Here is a 22679-nt window from a genome sequence, read left to right on the forward strand (position 1 = left end):
GTTTCCCCTTCACTGATATAAAAAGCATAAAAGCAGCAAAGTTGAATTTTGTTCATCTTTCGCTCTCATTCTCCGCCGTCGCACCGTATATCGATAACATATGAAAAACGACCTTGAAGATAGTGGGCGGCAGCGTTGCCAAACGAAAAAATCAAGAACCGCGTAACTCCGAGTTCGCGTAAGTCGGGGTAGCGTAAGTCGGGGTATTACTGTATTTAAAAGCATTTATATAATATTAAAATTTTTACTAATTAAAATTCATTAAAAAAAAAAAAAAAAAAAAAACACCAGATGGCTTGCATTACTGTCTAGAAAGTCACTCGTGAAAAGGTTAAAGTTATTTGCTTCATTTATATGGCCTAAAATATCTCAGAGAATTAGCATTTCACTTTCAACAAAAAACCATTTTCTTTCCGAAACCATGCTACTCACATGTTTTGCATACCAAATATCATTACAAGCATTATTTTTTGCACAAAGTTACTACATTAATATTGTATTAGTATAATTTTAAAAATGCAAATCTAATTCATATGAGGAAAAACACTTACACTTTGTTAAAGAAAAACAATGTACAAACATCCTAATGCATTTCTGTGGGAGCATTCTGCCAACTACTCTCAGTGGAATTCATATGGGTGAAGAAGAACAAGAAATGACAGGAAGGACCACAAACAAGATCATAGGTCACTGAATAGAGCTTGGTGAAGATGTAGACTTCTGTAGCTGCTGCAAACGGATAAGTTTTCCTTGAAATTTTATCGTATTTTTGATTAATGTATTGTTTTGTGTTTTACAAACAGCAGATTAAATATGCTTAGTAGCATTTGTTAACTTATTTTATTTAAATTTAGCTAGATTTTGTAAGTTACAACTCACTGCTATCGTGCTGATGTTTTGGCGGGAATATCGTAGTGTAACCAGTAGCTTTGCTTAATGGAGGCTTGAAGTGGTGAAACCCATGTTTAGTCACCAGAGCAAAGATTCCGACATCCCTTCCCTCCCCATCTCCTTCAACCTATGCACGGTACTGTGCTATAAGTTGTAATACCTTTCATGTTTGGAAGTTTCATAAAAAAAAAAAAAAAAAAAAAAAAAAAAGTAGCGCAGAAGAATAGTAGGGTTTAAATTGTAATAAATAAGTATTTTGAAGGTTTTAATCACCTTTTGGGCATTATCTTTAGAATTTTATCGTATTTTTGATTAGTTATTTATTAATTTGTGTTTTACATATAGATTAAATAGGCTTAGTAGCGTTAGTGTATTTTTTAAATTTAGCTAGTGGCTTTGAAAGTTACAACTCACTGCTATCGTATCGGAGTTTTGACGGAATATCATAGCGTAACCAGCAGTGCAGAAGAAAAGGAGAATTTTAATTGTAATAAATAAGTATTTTGAAGGTTTTAATCGCTTTTTGGGCATTTATATCTTTTGTATTTAGCTAAGGATATAACTAATTTAACAATGTGACTGTCACGATATAGAGTAATTTGAAAACGTATATCTCAAACTTGACAGACAAGGTATAACATAAAATTATATAGCAGAATATGTATTATTGCTTAGCTTAGCTTAGTATAGTATTGTATTGTATAGTAAATTAATCAATTAAATTTATTAATCTTATTAATTTACACTGTTAATCAACAAAATTGTATTTCAATGGAAAACAGACTAGAGCAGCAAAGCAATGTGCACAAAGTAGTGGGAGTGCTGTCGCTCGGGGGAGAAGTGAAGGGGTCGATTCCCCAAATCATCACAGCCTCAAAAAATGTGCAACTTGTGAAATGTTTACAGACTTTCTGGAATGGGACATATTAACAAGGGGGATGTCTTTGTGGGCACTCGATGTAAGGAGTGTGAAGAAGTTAGGTGCCAACCCATTGTTGTTATGGGCCTTTATGAGAGTTTGAAGAACAGGGTAGATGCCCTCAAAGGACTTAAATTGGGGGACCCATCAAGCTCTCAGTTGCCCACATCAATGCCAGAGCTTGCACTTGATCATCAGGCAACACAGCAGCAACCTTCAGGGCAGAATGCACTGGTCCCACAGGATCTAGTTATTGTAGGTGACCGTTTTGTCAGGGAGACAGGAAATATATTGGGCAAAAAGGATAGGTGGAATAAGACCAGGGTACGTCTGCTAGGGGCAAAAGTTGATGACACTGTAATGCAGATATCATCTTGTAAGGGCACAAAGGGTGATATCGCTGTACACGTTGGCACTAATGACATTAAGAGAAGGAGATCCACGGATTTACTTAACAAACACATGTCAGTGTTGAAAAAAATCACGAGTTAGGGTTAAATTTGAAAGTGTCTGCAATTCTGCCCAGACACGACAGGAGGGAGTATATGATGAAAGCCTTGTCAATCAATTCAGCCCTGGAGAGATTGTGCAAGGCTTATGGGGTAGAATTTTTCTTAGCGTGGTCTGTGCTTGTTAACAGGAGAGATTGTTTCTACAGAGATGTCATACACTTAAATAGAAATGGTGCAAGAATATTTGCTGATGCTATCAAGGCAGTGTTACATGGGTCAGAAAACTGCTAGCTTGGGGGGGGGGGATTCAAAAACTAACAGATTAATGGTAGCCACACACACACGCACGCACGCACGCGCACACACGCACACACACACACGCACACACACACACGCACACACACACACACACACACACACACACACACACACACACACACACACACACACAGGTGAAGGTGATTTTCACAGTGCTTCTACTGGAATGAGCAGCAGCCTGGAAAGCGAGGTACTGGAGAATTCAAGGGCTGCTGGGAGTCATCATGGGATAAGTAATTACATGGGTTGTGTTAGGGATAACTAAGAGTAAGAACAGGTGCATGTATACTTGCATGAACACCAATGCTAGGAGTATAGTAAATAAATTTGATGAATTTGAGATGCTGAAGACATCAAAGGCTGATGTTGTTGGGATATCAGAGACAGGGTGTCACACAGAGATAAGGAATGCAGAATTGGAATTTAGGGAGTAAAATGTGTAAAGTAAGGATAGATAGGATAGAAGGGGAGGAGGAATGAGTTGTTAGTTAAGAAACAAAGTCTAAGGAAGTGCATCCAGTTGACATGGGTGGACAGTGCAGTGTTGAGTCAGTCTGGCATGATATAAGTGTTGGGAAAACCAAGTTGAGAGTAGGTGTGTGTGTTATGGGCCTAATTACTCCAATGAACAACTGTACAGAGAAATAGAATGGGCCAGTATATCAGACTGTCTTATAATGGGGGATTTTAACTTCCCAGATATTTAGTGGAATTTGTGGATCGGTCACTCACACACTAGCAAGACTTTTGTGGATTAACTGGATGATTGTTTTCTACAGCAGCATGCTTGAGAAGCAACCAGAGGGAGTAATACTCTTTATCTGATTATCAGCAATGATTCTTCATACATTAAGATCTGCAGATAAATGAACCACTAAGTAGCAGTGATCACAGTGTACTGACATGGGATTTACTTAAAGATATAACTAATTAAACTACTTAAAGATATAACTAGATATAACTAATATAACTAATTATTAAAGATATAACTAATTAAAACCCTTCCCTTTATCCCATCAGGGATAAAGGGAAGGGTTTTTGCTTTCATAAAGGTGACTACAGTGGTCTCAGAGACTTTAAATTCTATACAATGGGACCAACTGATGATGTTACCAACAGTAAATTCTAGATGGGAAGCATTCAAGGAATTATTCTTGGAAGCTACTAGACTTTTCATACCAACTAAGAAATACTGTTCAAGGTTTAGGCCTAAATGGGTGTCAGATGGCCTAATGATACTCGGCAGAGAAGAAAATGCATGGGACAGTTATAAATTATTATCAGGGGATACAGATGCCTATGGAAGATAGAGGAAGAGGATAGTCTGTAATCAAGTCACAAGGATGTTATGTAAGCAAGGGCAGATTACAAGAAATCGTTGGCAAACTTTGCAAAGATAAACAATAACGACTTCTTTACTTACGTAAACTCTAGAAGGAAAGGGATGAATCAGATTGGTCCACTTGATATGATTTGACTTGTTGATGATCTTGCTGAGGTAGCTGACAAACTGAATGAGTATTTTGCATCTACATTCACACACATCAGGAATATGGCAGGGAAGTGGAATCCTGAAGCTTATCAAATTCTGGCAGAGAGCTAAATGATTTTGTAATAACTGAGATGAGGTGGATGAGAACTATCCAGTTGTATCAAAGCAAGCAGCAAAGGGAGTAATTATGAGAGCATACTTGCATTCACTGCAGGTCTCCGGGGACTGGAGACATGCAAATGTGTCCCCAATTCACAAAGGGGGATCAAAGGGTGACATGAGTAATTATAGACCTGTTGGTCTAACTTCTGTTCCAGCGAAAATAATGGAGGCACTGGTTAAGGAAGAAATGCAGGATCATCTAGACAAGACTGCAGTTACAGTTTAGATACAGCATGGTTTTGTTAAGGGGAAGTCTTGTCTGACAAATTTGATTGGATATGATATCAAAAATAATTTTGATATCATATACTTGGATTTTAGAAAAGCTTTTGATACTGTGGCACATGGACAGACTGCATATGTGTAGCAGTAACCCCAGAGTAACGTATCAACTGGGTGGTACTACACTCATGGTAGTGGAGAATGAAAAGGACCTGGGGTAATTGTGCAGTCAGATATGAAGGTTTCTGAGCAGTGCAGACAGGCTGAAAGAGTAGCTCGTGGTGTCTTGTCAATGATACACAGGAATTTTGCTAGCAGGGATAAAGGGGTGATTGTACCCTTGTATAAGGCAATCGTCAGGCCACACCATGAGTACTGTATAGGTCTGGAGGCCTCATTTTACGAAAGATGTAGAGTTGCTGGAACGAGTACAGAGAAGAGCAACAAGATTGGTGAGTGGAACAAACGGTTGCTGTTACCAAGAAAGGCTTACGTTTTGCAAATTACAGTCTGGAGACTAGGCACCTGCGAGGTGATCTGATTGAGGTGTATAAAGTCTTGAATGGTGTGAGCATGCTCAATGCTGATGGGATTCTTCCTCTTGCTCAGAATAATCTCCTGAGAGGGCATAAATTCAAATTGAGGAAAGACAATTGTAGAATAGATGTGCAGAAATTTGCCTTTAGCCAGCGGGTGGTTGATAGCAACTGTTGTAATGGAGGTAAACAACTTAAATAAGTTCAAGGTAGAACTAGATAAACATTTGGGGTGAATGGATGGGTGAAATAGGATGGGTTTTTTTTTCTTTTTTTTCTTCTTTTTTTGGCTGATGCTACTAAGCTGCTTTCTTGCATCATATACCTCTATTAATGCTAATGCTAATGACAAAATCAGAGATGTAAGCAGAGGTTTTGTCTTTGTCAATCAGCCAAACTTGCATCAAAAAGCAACAGTGAAACTCCAGTTAAAAATTCCAACGTCATGTGTCACTAAATGACCCACGATCATGTCCGTAGTCCTGTCTCCTCATTCCTTGTTTCTTCAGTAATTTTTAAATTTCACTGAGTGTAGTTGGCAGAATGTTCCAACAGAAACACATGATTATTTGTATGTTTGTGATGTCAATAAATTTTTTTATAAACTCTTATCACATATTCCTTTCTTTAACACAGAGCAAAATCCCCTTATTACATCATTTCAACTTGTATAAAGTACTTCAAAATTTATACTGAATATCTACTTCCTTTTTCTGACTTGAAAAGGCAGGGGAACACAGCAGCAGCAGCAGCATAATAAGTGCCCTTCACACTTATGCTGCTGCTGTGTTCCCCTGCTTTTTTTTTTTTTTGTCACCCTGCATTGCTGTTTATACATGAAATAAATACAAAAACATAAGCTAAGACGAAAAAAAAAGAAATATTATATGAACTATTTCAAAAGTTGAAGTTAAACAAATTCAAATTAGAAGCAGCTTCTTGTTCAACAGCATTGTCTTAGAGAATTCTCATTATTCATGAACAGTCACCTAAGAGCAGTTTTGAAGCACACATCGATAAGCATATAAATCAAGACTTCATCATTCAGGTCTATATCAACATGTATAACAGCTCACATATTCAAAAAAATATAACAAATTTGAACGAAATTAACAATAAAAAAATCACAAACTGTAAAAGACAGGAATTTTCCATAAATTTTATACGTAAATTATAAGAAATGACAAGTATGCATATCCATGTATGCACAAACTGCTGAAATTCATAAAAAATTTCAACTACTATTTTTATTAACTAGAATTTTTAACGCAAAAAGACAAAAAAAAAAAAAAAAAATGGCATATTAAAGGGAACTTATTTAAATATTTGGCAATGCTCTTCATAAAAAACAAATTTAATGACTAATTAATAAATTATATAAACCTGCAAGCCCTCACTAGAAGTCATTCTCAGTGGTACAAAATATTAACATATAAAGGTTATTCTTACTTGAAAATATTTTACCAAAATAATAAAAACATGATACAAAAAATACAGAACAGACTTGCTATGGAAAGCAGTACCAAAAACCAAATAATGAGAATTATGTAAGTCTATTTTTAATTCCAAGTGCAATTAGAGGTAGATGGTTCTGTGACATGACCAGCTAATGCATTAGTGCTGTGGCATACTGAAAGTAGGTGTCACATCACAATGCCACCCACCAATAACTGTTGCTAACAAGTCACTTTGTCTTAATTGATTACAACCATCACTGTATGACTGAATTAAAAATTGAAACATTAGACAGATCTCATTATTTATTTGTTGACTGCTCTTCATGGCAGCCCACTATGTGATGTTTTTTTTCAGTAAAATTTTTTTCAATATGAGTTGGTAATCACCATTATTTATTAGTGTTGTATCCCACTGAGGATACACCACCACCAAGAAGGAATCAAAATATATGGTGGTTTGGCAATTTATTGATTAATTATATAACTGTAGAGCATTGTCAAATAGCTAATTGTATCATTTGATGAGCATATTAAAGGAAGTTATACCTAATGGGTAGCAATGACGAAGCCAAGATTGACACAGCTGAAGAGCCAAAGATGAATTCAAGTTTTGAACTTTTCCAGGAACGCCTAACTTTAAAGATTGAGTATTATTCTCATAAGCTTCCAGTGGTGGAGCTAACTGCAGGTAGCACTAGAAAAAAATGCCAGTAATGAAATACGTTAATAATAGTAGGCCTTAGGTCTTTTTGGTATATTAAGATATATAAGGCAGAAAAGTATAACTTAAGTACAACAGAACCCCGAATTCAGACTGGGGGAAAGGGTAGTCCAAATTAGCAAAAAGTTGCAGTTATATGGCTATCAGAGCATGCATTTTTTTAAGAAGCAATCTAGTCTGACCAATATGACTGGATACTATAATGCAGTAACAAAGGAACTGGATGCAAAAAATAATTTTGATATCATATACTTGGATTTCAGGAAAGCTTTTCATACTGTAGCACATGACTCCTATATAAATTGGAGCAATGTAACATTAAGGCAGTGATGGCAAACCTATGACATGCGTGTCAACGGTACTCCTGCTACTTTGTGCCTGTTGCTTTGCTGCAGGAAAGCAACAGGCACAAATCAAATCAATCATTCCCTGGAAAATCTAGTCCAGGGAATGATTTCCATTTAAATACAATTTAATTGATTAACAATGAAAATTAATAAGATTAATAAATTTAATTGATTAATTAGCAATACTACACTAAGCTAATAGATTCCTAAATACAGTGATACATATTATGCTATCTAGTCTACTTAAGCTTTCAAGTTTGAGATATACATTATGCTAAACCATAATAATCGCAACGTTAAATTAGTTATATCCTTGCTAAAATGTAAAAAATTCCTTATCTAAACACCAAAAAGATAAATTTCCAACAAGTGATTAGAGCCTGTGAGCCTTATTTATCACAATTAAAATCCTACTATTCCTCTGCACTACTCGTTATGTGCTATTTTATTCGTGCCAAAACACAATAGCAGTACAAGTAGTAAATAGTAACTTACAAAATCACTAGCTAAATTTAAAAATAAGATATTTAAACTATTTGTTAAAGACAATGTAATATGATAATTAATCAAAAAAGACAGTAAAATGATGATATCCACCCTCAATTTAGAATGAAATAAAGGTTCAATTAGGAAAAAGATTAACAACAACTTACATTAGTTTTTAATAAAAATGATTAATAATTTATTATTAATTATTATTAATCATTATTAAAACACTTTGGTGGCAACTGCTCGAACTCATGTTCCTGCTTGTCAGAAACCTAAAAATACAGTTCCAAAACATTGCCCTCCCATTCAATAAATTAATAAAGGCTGCCTTCTCAGTTATAAAAGACCAATAAGAAATGAATACAGGCAAATATTAAGTATTTAAACTTACAGTTGGGGGGGGGGAAGTATTTGTATTAGTTGCACACGGTAATTATATGCTGATCTGATTAATAAAATAAAATAAAAACATATAGCAAACTGTCAATTTAGTCTGGCAGCCATCATAGCATGTTTACTTAAAGCAGTATAAAGTCTGCTGGTGGCAAAACTCAAAATTTTGTAATGCAATCTGCCAACTCAGTCACATTTAAGTTAAATAATATTAACTTAAATATACGAGGGTGGTTCAATAAAGAATCACCATCTACTTCCACATATTGCAAAGTCGTGATATTTTGTGTGTAGTGTCATACATATCTCTGTACTAAAGGTGTAAAATTTCAGCTTAAAATTTCTAAGGTGTAAAATTTCAGCTGTCTTAATTTGTTTTTCTCTTACAGAGCTGAATGTGTGACGAAGTAGCATCATGGACAAAGTTGAAGCCAGAGCTGTAATCCCATATCTGTTCTTGAAGGGGAAATCGCCTAAAGAAATCTATGAGGAGATGACTGCCGCATATAAGGATGAAGCCTCATCCTATGGCATTGTGAAGCACTGGCATAGACAGTTTAGGTGTGGTCAGACATTGGTAGAATCTGAGCCCATCTCAGGTCATTCCCATTCAGATATTGATGACAGCACAATCAGAAAAGTGGAGTCATTAATCATGGAATATTGCTGGATATCTCTGTGTTAATTGTCCCAGGAGGTGAAGATTAGTGTGAGTCTCTGTTAAAACAGTCCCTCATGACCAACTCCATTTACGGAAATTGAGGGCAAGATGGATTCCACAATTATTGACTGGTTTCCAGAAGGCTGATTGACAACAGAAATCATAAGAGTTGTTAGCTCTGTGACAAAAAAATGAGGAAGACTTTTTCTCTCGTCTAATCACTCAGGATGAAAGTTGGATACACCATTTCGACCCTGAAAGTAAAAAGCAGTCCATGGAATGGCGACATCATAGTTCCCCACACCCCAAGAAGGCAAGGGTCCAAGCATCAGCAGGAAAGGTCTTGCTGACAGTGTTTTGGGATGAGAAAAGTGTAATAATGACTGATTACCTGCTGAAAGGAAGAACAATTACAGGTGCCTATTATGCCAACTCACTCACAAAATTACGGGAGAAAATCAAAACATGTAGACATAGCATGCTGTCCAAAGGTGTGAGAATGTGTCAAGACAATGCCCCAGTTCACACTTCTGAAATTGCAACAACACAAGCAGCCACTTGTGGATATGAAATACTGTCCATCCAGCCTACTCACCCGATCTTGCACCATCTGACTCCTTGTTTCCTTCCCTCAAATCATTTCTTCAGGGGACCCACTTCTCTGATGATGAGACACTCATTTCTGCAACAGAGTCATGGTTCAAAACCCAACCTGACCACGTCTACAAAAACGGTATCCGTAGTCTCATCCATCAATGGGGAAAATGTGTAAATCTGCAGGGTGGCTATGTAGAGGACTAAAACCTGTGCCAAGAATCAAAAGGCTAGCACCTCTGCAGCCTGGTCAGGGCAATTCTTTATTGAACCACCCTCGTAATTGTATTTTAAAAACCAAAGTATAATTATATCATCCAACAGTAATACTCAAAGAACAAGTTTTGCACCGAAATGAAATGTTAGTTCTGCAGGAAGGCATCTTAAAAATGTCCAGCTTTTGGAAAGCTGGATTTTGTAAAGTAAATTTGGTATATTCATAATTGAAAAAATAAAACTTGCATATCTGAAAAATCACACAAACTTGAATAAAAATCAGAAGGAAAGCAAACTTATCAGAATACACACCTGATTATCAGAAGAGTTGAGAAATATGCAACTAATATGTAACTATAGTAGTTACATAAGTAATTATATGTAACTGCAATTTTAAGCTTTCAAAAGTAAATAATTCTGGAAAATATATCACACTACTTGAAGCATATTCAACTCATGGCTATATCTGTAAATGGACATTTGCAAGACTTCCTGAAAGATTTCTCTTACTCACTGCAGTGTTTAATTTTAATCAATGGTGGAGCAACCTGGACTTTTCCCCTTGCAGTACAGCCTTTGCTTTCAATGATTAAGATGACTATAAATTTGCTTATGTTTTGGTGGATACTTTGTAGTATATAGGAAAATTGCAATATATATTAGTAACTGAATTTGTCTTTGAAAACTGAATGACATAAAATGAATTTTTCACATGGCAAAGCTATTTTAACATGTTCCCCTGGCAGACATAACAGAAATCATATTTCAGGAAAAGAGATATAAAAAAAAATTCAGAGTTTGGCTATCATTTAGTATTTAAGAACTTGCCACTGTATGAATGATTAGTGTTTCATGAACATTTGAAAGTGTTTACTTCTTTTTCAGTCATCTTATATACACATTACACAGCTATATAAATTTTGTTATCCATTTAGCATGCAACCCATTTTTCAGTGAAAAAATAAATAAATAAAAACTTGTATTGCAAGTTTTTAAGTATTGCAATCAATAAATAAGAGCTCAAGCAGTGGTATACTGCAAGCAGAATTCAAAAGAACTGAAAACGTTTTTCAGAAATAAAAAAAGAAAATTTGTTATCAGACGGGTCACAACACAGAGATTCAAGTAGCATATTTCACAGAAGAACCTAGAGGTTGTACTTAATTCAAAATTTTTCTTTAAAATGCATCTTGTAAATGACATCATGAAAATTTTAAAAATGAACAAAATCAGTGCCCACTAATCTTAAAACCATCATACCAGCTGAATACAAAATATCCTTTGCTACACTAATCCAGAACAGCCTATGAGTGTACAAGAATCTAAACACTGACTGATGGCCTATATGTGTAAAAGTCAGTCCTGCTATATTTTAAACCAAGTATGTGTAAGAGTGTGAACATTTTGTTTTTTAAAGTTTGAATGCTCACTAACTGTTTCTGTAAAATTATCTAATATGCCAAATGGCTGTTTAATATTGCCTGTATGGACTGTATAATATTTTAATCACCTATTGTATATTCACATCTCCATCTAACATTCATGAACTAAATCTGGCATATGCTGTATATGATCATTTAGTTTATCTTTGTATTAATTATAATCTATGTATGACCAATAAAGGATATACACCAGAACCTCAAAAATCTGGTATTCAAAAATCAACACCTTTTAAATATTTCTCCGAGGGTAGTCAATCATACAAGGGCAAAGGGGAAAGAGACAGACTTAATTTTAAAAAAAAGCTATGCAGGTACAGGATTTATGTATTGTGGTCCACTGATAATTTCCAAACAGTAATTTCTCTCTGCTTTACCTATTTCCTAGCCCATATGCTATCGTTACTATGTATTTGAAAAATATAAAATTATTCATTTTGTGAGCCATTCAATAGTATTTTACAATATAGTACTTAATAATATAGTAGTATGTATTTAGTTTTTAAAGGCAATTGGATTGCTGAAATTATATCACACTATTTATTCCACATTTTAAAAAATATTGGACAGTCACAATGCCCATATCAGCAGCATTTGAACCTACAACCTTTATATCTAAGGAAAGCACATTACTCATTGAACCAATCTAACAGCATGGGTTAACACTTTGGTATAATGCCAGCAACTATCATTCTGTGGAGATTATAAAGATCAGAGCTACTATGTTATATAATGAAAATAATAAATTACCCCCTGAACACTTAGGCTATGCACAAAACCTTAAAAAAAAAAAAACTGGAATTTTCAAAAATCTAGCAGTTGCTGGGCCTCCAATGATACCAGATTCAGTTCTATTGTATCGTTATTTTTTAAGCAAGGTTATAAAACTAAAAAATTCATTCAGTGATATAACAGTAAGAGCTTACACCAATTTCTGCAGCTCTCATTTGTAAAACAGGCATTACTCCTTCAGGTTGAGGAACAGTAAATACAGGTACTCCAGGTTTAAATATTCCAGCCTTCTGCCAAGCTATTTTGTCAAGTGTCTCCCCTAATAAACCAATGTGATCCAAACCCAGTGAAGTTACTCCCACTACTACAGGTGACCTAATATGAAAATAAACGCTATTTTACAAATTTGAAAGTTGACAAGTAGATCAACACAATTAATAAAACAAAAAATATTCAGTAAACAATAATTTCTTAACTGTTAATTTATACTTCAAGAGAACAGAGAAGAAAAATAATATATAATAAAAAAAAATAATAATAATAAACCAAAGTGATATAGCCTACTGCAGCTTTATAATAAGTAAGTGGTGTGGAAAAAAGATATAGGAACATACACACATTATGATACTCCTCGGACTTCTGCTTTGAAAGAGAACTGGGAGTAGTTGTGCAGTCAGATATGAAGTTCTCTGAGCAATGCAGACAGGCCATGTCAGTTCATGGGGTACAGGACATGGCCATGTCAGGACATGGGGTCAATAATATACAGAAATTTTGCCAGCTGGGATAAGTAGGGGATTATTCCATTGTACAAGGCAGTGGTTAGTCCAAAAGTACATGATACAGGTTGGAGGCTTCATTTTAGGAAGGATGTAGATCTACTGGAATGGGTGCAGAGAAGGGAAATGAGATTGGTGAAGGGAACAAAAGGATGGTCTTACCCAGAAAGCCTTCAGTTCTGTAAATTACAGCATCTAGAGACTAGGCACCTGCAAGGTGATCTGATTGAGGCATGTAAGGTTTGCCTTCAGCCAGAAATTGTTGGAACAAACTTCCATCTGTTGTTGTTGTGTAAGTGGGTAGTTTGAATAAATTCAAGGATGAACTGGGCAAATAATTGAAGGGAATGAACAGGTGACGTGGGAGGTTTTTTTTTTTTTTTTTTTTTGCTGATGCTTTATAAGCTTGTTTTCTTGCATCATATGCCACTACTAATAATAATACTTTAATAATATGCCACTACTACTAAAACATTTTTGTACAAAGATTCTTTTTGTGTTACACCTATCAAGTGTATTGCAACCACTGCCTGATTAACCCAGTGTCTCACATTTGGGGATCCATGATATGGCATATCTTAGTCACCAATTCTAATACTAAAATAAGAATGATATACTTTTGTGTAAAGTTTTCAAAGGTGCAGTGGAAAGAATCAGTACTGTTGACACTTGGATGATACAACATTATCTGAAAAAAAAAACATATTACACTAATAATAACAATAACACATTAACAAGAAATTAACAATCAAAACAATGAAACACATCATTCATCCCTAGAAAACATAATTCATAATATTCTACAACTGGATACTGCAACCATTGTAATGTCATTTCTTAAAAGCTCAGGCAAAAAATTAGTGGTTTTTGGTAATCACATTACATAAGGAATAAAACTGTTCTCATTTAATATAAGGATTTAATTATGGGTTAATTTACAGACAAAATTTAATTATGGGTTACTTTACACACATAAAATTTAATCATGGGTTACTTTACAGACATAAAATTTAATTAAGAGTTTTTTTTTGCAATACAGTAAACCCCCGCTATTTGCAGTATCTGTATTCGCGGTCGCTGATTTAATATAAAATGAAACCTAAAAAAATGTGAATTTTAAATCGCCGTGAACATTTTCCGCCATAAAAAAACATGGGCGTGGCTAAAATCGTCTTTCCCGGTAAAAACAGTGCTCAGTGGGTGGGGGGGGGAGAGGGGTGACAAAATCGCGAGTGTGGATGTTTCTCGCTAATCCTTGTTCAGTATGTGCTATGCGCTTGTCATGGAAGGTTTCGCCATTTTTCTTTTAATTTATATGCTTATAAATTGAATAAATTTATCAATTTATAAATTGATATGCTTACAAAAGTGAAAAATCTACCATCTTGCAGTTGTTAGTGTAAACAGACTTTTTCGAGGGGAGTGTTTTAACATAAGAAAGTGACTTTATTGTGGACAAGTTCTTTTCTAACCACTACAAAAATATGGCTACGAATAACAAGGGAATTGTGAAAAGATCAAAGAAGGTGATGACATTAGCGAGTAAAATTCAGTTATTAGACAAAATTTCTAATGGTGAAAGTGTCTCGTCAGTGGAAAACCATTATAAAATCAATAAGTCAACAGTACGATCAATCAAGAAATCGGAAGAAAAAATCCACCGAGTGTCCGTGAAAATGCACTAATTGCTTGTTGTTGTTGTTGTTGTTTGGGTTTAAAGTGCAATGGCTACTTAGGCCATATTGCACTTATGGAAGTGGTGCATACTGTCTGTGTTTGTTGATTTAGAAGAAGTTAAATAAGGTTATACAATCCTATTCGTTTTAGGAAGGAGAAGAATTCTGCAAGATTTGAATTTTCGCCTATGATATGGCTAAGTGACAAAGGTTCCTTTAAATTTGACAGAGAATTGAAAGACATTAGTCGAGCATTATTATATAGAGTACAGTCCAGAAGTATGTGTTTGACTGTGAGTGGTGTATGACAATGATTACACTGGGGAGGATCATTTCCTGACAAAAGAAACAGATGGGTTAAATGAGTATGGCCGATTCTGGCTCTGGCTAAAATTACTTCTTCTTGTCTGTTTTCAGTAGAGCTGGAAGCCCATAATTTTGGTGAGGGTTTTATTTGGTGTAGTTTATTATGGGATTGTGTTTGCCACTGAACAGTCCATTGATCTTTACATATTCTTTGTATTTTCATTTTATAATCTGTGACGGGTACTAGCGAATTTGTTGGGGCTGGGCTGGATGGATTTTTGGCAGCGTCATCTGCAATTTCATTCCCTGGTATTCCGGTATGGCCTGGGATCCAGCAGAAGATAACCTTTTGATCATGCTCTCTAAGACGTATCAACTGTGTTTTGATGAGCTTTAATAACGGGTGAGTAGGCGGGGAATTGTTTTGTAATGCTAATACGGAACCTTGCGAGTCTGTGTATATTATGCTCTTTTGAATTGACTTATGGAAGATATTTTCTAATGCAAGCTTGATGGCATACAGTTCAGTTGTGTAGCTGCTACACTCTGTCGGAAGAGATTGAGAAATGATGATATCAGGGAGTACCACTGCTGCACCTGATCCACTATCAGACTTCGATCCATCTGTATATATTTTTGCGAAGTCAGGATAATGTTGAGTATGTTCAATGTGAAGCTGTCGGACGGTAAGGTCTGATAGAGAGTGTTTACCCCACTGATGGAAATACTTGTCACAACATGGCATGATGACGGACCATGGAGGGTCAGGATCTACAGGATCTCGCAAGATTTTATCGAAGTGTATATCCCAATCTTCTGTTAGATGTTTTAGCCTAATACCAGCAGGCCAAACTGTCTGTGGTTTGTTTCTATACAGGGTCATATACAGCGGATCATGAAGTATTGACCAATTAGGATGGGTAACCTGGCTTTGGATCTTGATTGCATAGTTTAACAGCAACATCTTTCTCCTGATATTTAGAGGAGGTTCATGGGCTTCAATATATAAACTTTGCACTGGAGATGTTCTGAACGCACCTAATGCTGTTCTAAGAGCTGAATGTTGAATTGGATTGAGGCGAGATAAAACACTCTCCCTAGCAGAATCAAAAACAGGCGCCCCGTAGTCCAGGTGTGATCTAATTATCGTTCTGTATAGGTGAAGAAGGGTGTAACGATCTGCTCCCCATGTTGTCGCTGATAAAACTCTGAGTATGTTCAGTTTCTTTTGACAGTTTGTCCGGAGATACTCAACGTGTTTTTGGAAGTTTAACTTGCTGTCGAAAAATAATCCTAGTAGGCGAACACAATTAGCTATTGGAAGAGGATGGTTATTCAAGTGGAGCTCGGGCTCAGGATGCATATTGCGTCTGTTACAGAAGTGTATGGCAGCAGATTTCTGGATGGACAGTCTATAACCATTTTGTGTCATCCATGTCAGGATGCGATTAATTGATATTTGTAGCTGGCGTTCAATATAATGCATGTTTTGAGAATGGCAGGATATTGAGAGATCATCTGCGAAAAGGTACGAATCTACAGTTTTCGGAATGAGTTCAATTATATGGTTCATTCTCATTGAAAATAAAGTGGCACTGAGGACCGACCCTTGCGGAATTCCTTCTTCTTGGGTAAAGACCTTAGAGAGGGTACCCCGGTAACGAACTTGAAAGGATCTCCGATGAAGAAAATTTTTAATAAAGTATGGTAAATTACCTCTCAGGCCAAGGGAATGCAGATCTTTTAAGAGGCCGAATCGCCAAGTAGTGTCAAAGGCTTTCTCAACATCAAGACAGACCATGACGAGATGTTCCTTCTTGATGAAAGCATTTCTAATGTTTGTCTCGGTTTTGATCATGAGATCCAATGAAGATCGATTTTTCTGGAATCCAAATTGGTTGTTTTTAATCAAGTTTTGGGACTCCAGGAACCAAGTGAGACGGCGATGTAACATTTTCTCTAGGGTTTTGCTTAGACAGCTGGTAAGGGATATCGGTCTGTAATTTTGCGGAACAGAATGATCTTTACCGGGCTTTGCAATTGCTAGTACATAGGAATGACCCCAGGAACTTGGGAAGGTATGTTCGGAAAAAATTCGATTGAAATATAGGAGCAGTAAGGAGAGTGAGCTCTGATCCAAATTTCGCAGCATTACATAATATATCCCATCTGGGCCAGCAGCACTGTTTCTTGAGTTGTTAAGGGATTGTTGCAGCTCAAGCATGGTAAATGGTTTATTATAATATAAGGCAGAATTTCCAGTGAAATTTAGTCTGGATTTCTCTGCAACTGTTTTAAGTTTTTGAAATGTTTGATCATAGGCAGTAGAAGAGGACAACTGAGAAAATACGATCCCCAGTGCATTTGCTATTTCTGTAGGAGTAGTAAGCTCCTGTCCATTCCAGTTCAGTAGTGGGGTGGATAAAGGAGGGAATTTGCTGTTTAAACATTTTATTTTTCTCCAGATTAATCTGGTATCGGTATTTTTATTTACTGATGAAGCAAATTTAATCCAATTTTCTTTTTTCGCTTTACGTCTGATGAAACGGGCTTTTGCTCTAAGACGTTTATAACTAATGAGATTGGAGGTGGTTGGGTGTTTGCGGAAAAGGTTCCACGCTTTATTTTTCTCTTTTTTCGCATGATTACAGTCTTCATTCCACCAGTAATTTGCTTTTCGTCTATTTCTTACTTGATATAGCGGATGCGGCTGTCAGAATTTGATTGGTGATGTGCTCAGTAACACTGTCGATGGGAGAGGACTGAATAATGTGGTTGTCAAATGATATGTGCGTTCTGTATTTTGTCCAATCAGCTCTTGAAAATTTCCATTTAATTGTATTTTCTGTTGGGAAGGAACAAGATGTTTGAATTTTGCAGATTATCGGATAATGGTCACTGCTATAAGGATCACTTAGAGTTATCCAGTCTATATTTGGAAAGAGGATTGGGAAACAAATGGAAAGGTCTATTGCAGATGTTGAACCTGTAGGGAGATGAATATACGTGGGAGTGCCAGTATTTAGTAAAGTTAAATTCAGCCTGTCTATCAACATTTCTATAAGCTTCCCTCGTCTGTCTGATATAGGGGAACCTCATATTGGGTGGTGAGTATTAAAGTCTCCTAGTATACAAAATGGAGATGGTAACTGCAAAACAAGATCTTCGATTTCCTGAATAGTATATTGATGATTTGGCGGAAGATAGATTGAAACTAGTGTCAGTGTAATACCATTTACAACGCGAGTGGCAACAGCTTCTAAAGCGGTTTGTAAATTGATGCGTCTGGAGGGGATTCTTGAATCCACGAGTATAGCTACTCCTCCATGAGCACTGTTAGGGCCAGCTCTGTCTTGTCTGAACATGGTATAATTTTTGATTTTGATTGATATCTGAGGTGTCAAATTTGTTTCCTGCAAGCACATTGCAAGAGGTCTGTAGTGTTGAATTAATTCATGGACATCATGGATGTTACTGCGAAGGCCTCTACAGTTCCACTGGATGATCTGTTCCATTACTTGGATTTGTAAGAGGAAGATGAATCTGACTGTTTTTTATAAATGGGTTGTTTGTGACGATCTAGCTTAGGTTTTTCTTTTCTGGGAAAGTTGGGGCGTGTTGAATCATTGTTATCTTCCATTTCACCATCTGCATGTAATTCAAGAAGGTCTTGGGTGGTCATAACATCGGTATCCATCCTTGTTGAGGATGGTTGATTAACCTCAACAGGATCCGATTTTTGCAGTTTTTCTGTAACTTTACCTTGGGTTATGATCTGGGTTGGAACCGTAAGAGGTGTATTCATACTTTGATCTACTGTGTTTGGCTTTGATGTAGGCTGGGTCGATAGAACTGATCGAGCCCAGTCTGCAATCGATTTATCTGGAGAGAGTGACACTTCCGTTTGACATGCTACTGATTGGTGAGAGTGGATAACCGAGGCATAAGAGCTATTTGGCATGATCAGTTTGATTTGTTTCCTAGCTTCTTGATAGGAGACTTTATTTTCAGTTTTATATTTTTGTATTTTCTTGCCTATCTTCCAGAGATCACATTCTTTAGAGTATGCTGGATGGCTTCCCCTGCAGTTAGGACACTGCAGAGCTTGTGCTTTGCATTCTGACTGGGTATGAGTTGTGGAGCCACAGTTTGGACATGTTGAAACGCCACGGCATGCTGTCTGGGAGTGACCAAATTTCTGGCATTTGTAGCATCTTAGGGGATTTGGGATAAAGGTTCGAACACGGCAATTTAAGTAACCTGCTTTGACTGATGCTGGTAGATTCGGTGAATTGAAAGTTAGAATTATGTTACGTGTTGGGACTACGGTACCATCTTTTCGTATCATGATTCTTTTTGCTTCAGTTACATTTTGTGTCTTTAGTTCCTGTACTATTTCTTCTTCGGACACGTTCAGTAGATCCCACTCAGTAATCACTTCCTTGGACGAATTCAGGGTGTTATGTGGAGTGACTTGTATTGGAATTCTGCTCAAAGTGGTGAGTTTCAATAGTTGTTCAGAATGTCTTGGGAGAGAAGTCTCTATTAGCAAGTCCCCGGATTGGAGACGTTTAACCATTTTTGGAGATGCTGCTGCATGTTCCAGACATCGTTGGATTATGAAAGGGGAGAGCTTGCTAACAGGCTGTGCCGACAGAGAATGGATAATTAGGAAGGCTGGTGATTCCTGTCTGCCTGCATCTTTTTTCATCCTCGAGGTGGAGAAGTCATGGTCGGGATCATGATTGTCATATTGAGCACTCTTGGGCTCTAGACGTGGAAATTCATTGGTTTCCATTACTGCTCCTTTTCGCCCCGAGGGTTGATTTATCCCCCAGGTTACCGGCCCCGCCACGTGGAGGCAGGAGCGGTGCCACCAGTGACCAAGCGATAAAGGTTAGTGTGTTAGAAAAGTAGTTATATATACAAAAGAAAGGTGTCTTTCCTTTCTTGTAGGAGGCTTCCTTCTTTATTTACAAAGAGCCAGAAAATAAATAACTTTGAAAGTAAAGCTTTTGGAAATCTCTTTAACAAATTCTCCTTAGAAAAAACTCTTTCAAATTCACTTTGTAAATCGCTAGATCACTCGCTTGGCACTCGGGGCCGCACTAATTGCTTAAAAAATTTGCTCTGTAACTCATGATGTTAAATTAGAAAAGATGGAAAAATATTTAAATCTGTGGATAGAAGACCGAACTCAAAATAAAATTCCCTTAAGTTCACTCATCATTCGTGAAAAGGCAAAACACTTTTATCAACAACTTTAGCGAACCCGGTGATAGCACTGGCGGGATAAGTTTTTTTAGCTATAGCAAAGGTGCTGGATTGAAAGATTTGTTTGAAATTTCTAATAAATATTACATTTAATATTAAATTGTTTCTTATTTTCATTTCAATGCCATATGCTTGCATTTCACTATGTACTGTCTATGTACATAGTCATATTATGAAGGTACATATAATACATACATAGACAAAAATTTAGACTAGTTTTTCTTATATATTTCATACTTTGGAACGGAACCCCTTTATTACTATGGGAGCCATAACTCAGTATTCGCGTTTTCAGTATTTGTGGCATTTCTCAGGAACATAACCTCACGAATAGCGGGGGTTCACTGTATTTACAATTATTATTTTTAATAACAGTTTTCAAAAATTTGACTTTTAAATGTAAAAAACTTCAAAGAAATTACAAAATTCACTTACTGAACAACATTAGTACAGTCATATAAACCACCTATGCCTACTTCCACCACAGCAGCATCAACCTAAAATTTTATAAAATTCAACAAAAATTACCCTTTTTCATTTTATAATAAAAATTTTCAATGTGAAATAATCTCAAAATGATTTTGAATTTTTGCTTATCTATTGAAACACTGTATGATGTGATAAAGAAAAATAATGCACTGTATTTCAGATAACCTTAGAATACAGCTGCCTGCCCCACCGGCAGCAGTAGGAAATAACTTCTAATTCTACCTTGGCAGAGATATTTGCCACATTGCCTGTTGCCACACTTGAAGAGCTAGAAGATAGCTCAAAATATACAACCAACCTCTCAAAATTCATTTAAAAATTTTACCATTATTGTTATTTTTCCTGTCGTTATTTATCAAAATTCTGAATTTCCTATCTTGTTTTCCCTTATTAGTGTACACCCCTAATAAGATCTAACAATGTGTTGTCTGTTGGGTTGAATCCTGTTTACAAAATGACAGGAATTATATATATGCATTAGCATTAGTAGAGGCATATGATGCAAGAAAGCAAGCTTATGCAGCATTAGCCAAAAAAAAGGAAAAAAAAAAAAAAAAACTTCCACTTCACCTTCACCCCTCCGTTCATCTGAAATATCTGTCCAGCTGAGCCTTAAATTTATTTAGGCTATCAACTTCCACAACAAGGGATGGAAGTCTGTTCCACCAACCAACTACCCGCTGGCTAAAGGCAGATTTCCGTACATCTATCCTACATCTGTCTTTCCTCAATTTGAATTTATGCCTTCTCAGGTGATTATTCTGAGCAAGAGGCAGAATCCCATCAGCATTGAGCATGCTCAAACCATTCAAGGCTTTATACACCTCTATCAGATCACCTCGCCGGTGCCTAGTCTCCAGACACTGTAATTTGCAAAACTTAAGCCTCTCTTCGTAATGGAACAATGGAGCAACCCTTTGTTCCATTCACTAATCTTGTTGCCCTTCTCTGTACACGTTCCAGCAGCTCTACATCCTTCTTGAAATGAGGCCTCCAGACCTGTATACAATTCAAGGTGTGGCCTGACCATTGCCTTATACAAGGGAATAATCACCTTATCCCTGCTAGAAAAATTCCTGTATATCATTGATAAGACACCATGAGCTACTCTTGCAGCCCGTCTGCACTGCTCAGAGAACTTCATATCTACCTGCACAATTACCCCCAGGTCCTTTTCATTCTCTACCACTGTCAGTGTAGTACCACAGAGTTGATACATTGCTCTGGGGTTGCTGTTTCACATATGTAGTACTTTACATTTGTCAATGTTAAACTTAATTTTCCACCTCTCAGCCCATCTGCTCAACCTTTCCAGATCCTGTTGCAGCAGCATAGCATCAGTAGTGTCCTTAACAACCCTGCCAACCTTTGTATCATCTGCAAACTTGGACATTAAGCTTGATATACCATCATCAATATCATTTATAAATACAGAAAACAATAATGGACCCAACACTGAACCATGAGGGACTCCACTAATAACATTAGTCCACGATGAGCAGTGTCCATTGATTACCACTTTCTGTCTCCTCCCCCTCAACCATCCCTTTATCCATTGCAGCAATTTGCCTCCAATGCCACACTGCTCCAATTTGTGCAGCAGTCTTCCATGTGCAACAGTTTCAAAAGCCTTTCTAAGATCCAAGTATATATTATCAAAGTTATTCCCTGCATCCAGTTCTTTTGTGACTGCATCATAGTATCCAATCAAATTGGTCAGGCAAGACTTCCCCTCAAGTGCAGTGCTTCTTTAACCAGTGCCTCCATTAATTTTCCTGGAACAGAAGTTTAACTCACAGGTCTATAATTTCTTGTGTCATCCTTTGTGAATTGGGGTCACATTTGTACATCTCCAGTCTATGGGTATCTCCCCTGAGTCCAAGGAAACTCTCATAATTATGGCTAAGGGTTTGCTTACTTCCTTTGCTGCCTCCTTTAATATAACTGGATAGATCCCATCCACCCCAGGTGCCTTTCTTGTGTTTATCTTCAACAATTTCTCTTCCACTTTACTCTCAGTTATTACAAGATTATCTAGCTTACAGCCAGAGTTCAATACACCTCTGGCATTCTCCTCCCTGAATAACTCCTCATGTGTGAATGTCGATGCAAGA

At 36.6% G+C, this 22679-nt stretch overlaps 1 protein-coding gene across 1 annotated transcript in view; it reads right to left on the minus strand.

Annotated features, from left to right (window-relative positions):
- LOC150087203 (folylpolyglutamate synthase, mitochondrial-like) overlaps nt 1-22679 on the minus strand; it is a 153625-nt gene that overhangs the window by 58429 nt on the left and 72517 nt on the right. Inside the window, exons 6-8 of the mRNA XM_090371874.1 lie at nt 20512-20573; nt 12236-12416; nt 6996-7143 (exon numbers count right to left, since the gene is read on the minus strand). Of these exons, the coding sequence (XP_090228000.1) occupies nt 6996-7143; nt 12236-12416; nt 20512-20573 (391 nt within the window). The remainder of the gene's footprint in view (nt 1-6995; nt 7144-12235; nt 12417-20511; nt 20574-22679) is intronic.

Source organism: Mastigoproctus giganteus, chromosome 4 (genome assembly GCF_048544385.1).
Source record: "Mastigoproctus giganteus isolate SK-2022 chromosome 4, ASM4854438v1, whole genome shotgun sequence".
Lineage (NCBI taxonomy): Eukaryota > Metazoa > Arthropoda > Arachnida > Uropygi > Thelyphonidae > Mastigoproctus > Mastigoproctus giganteus.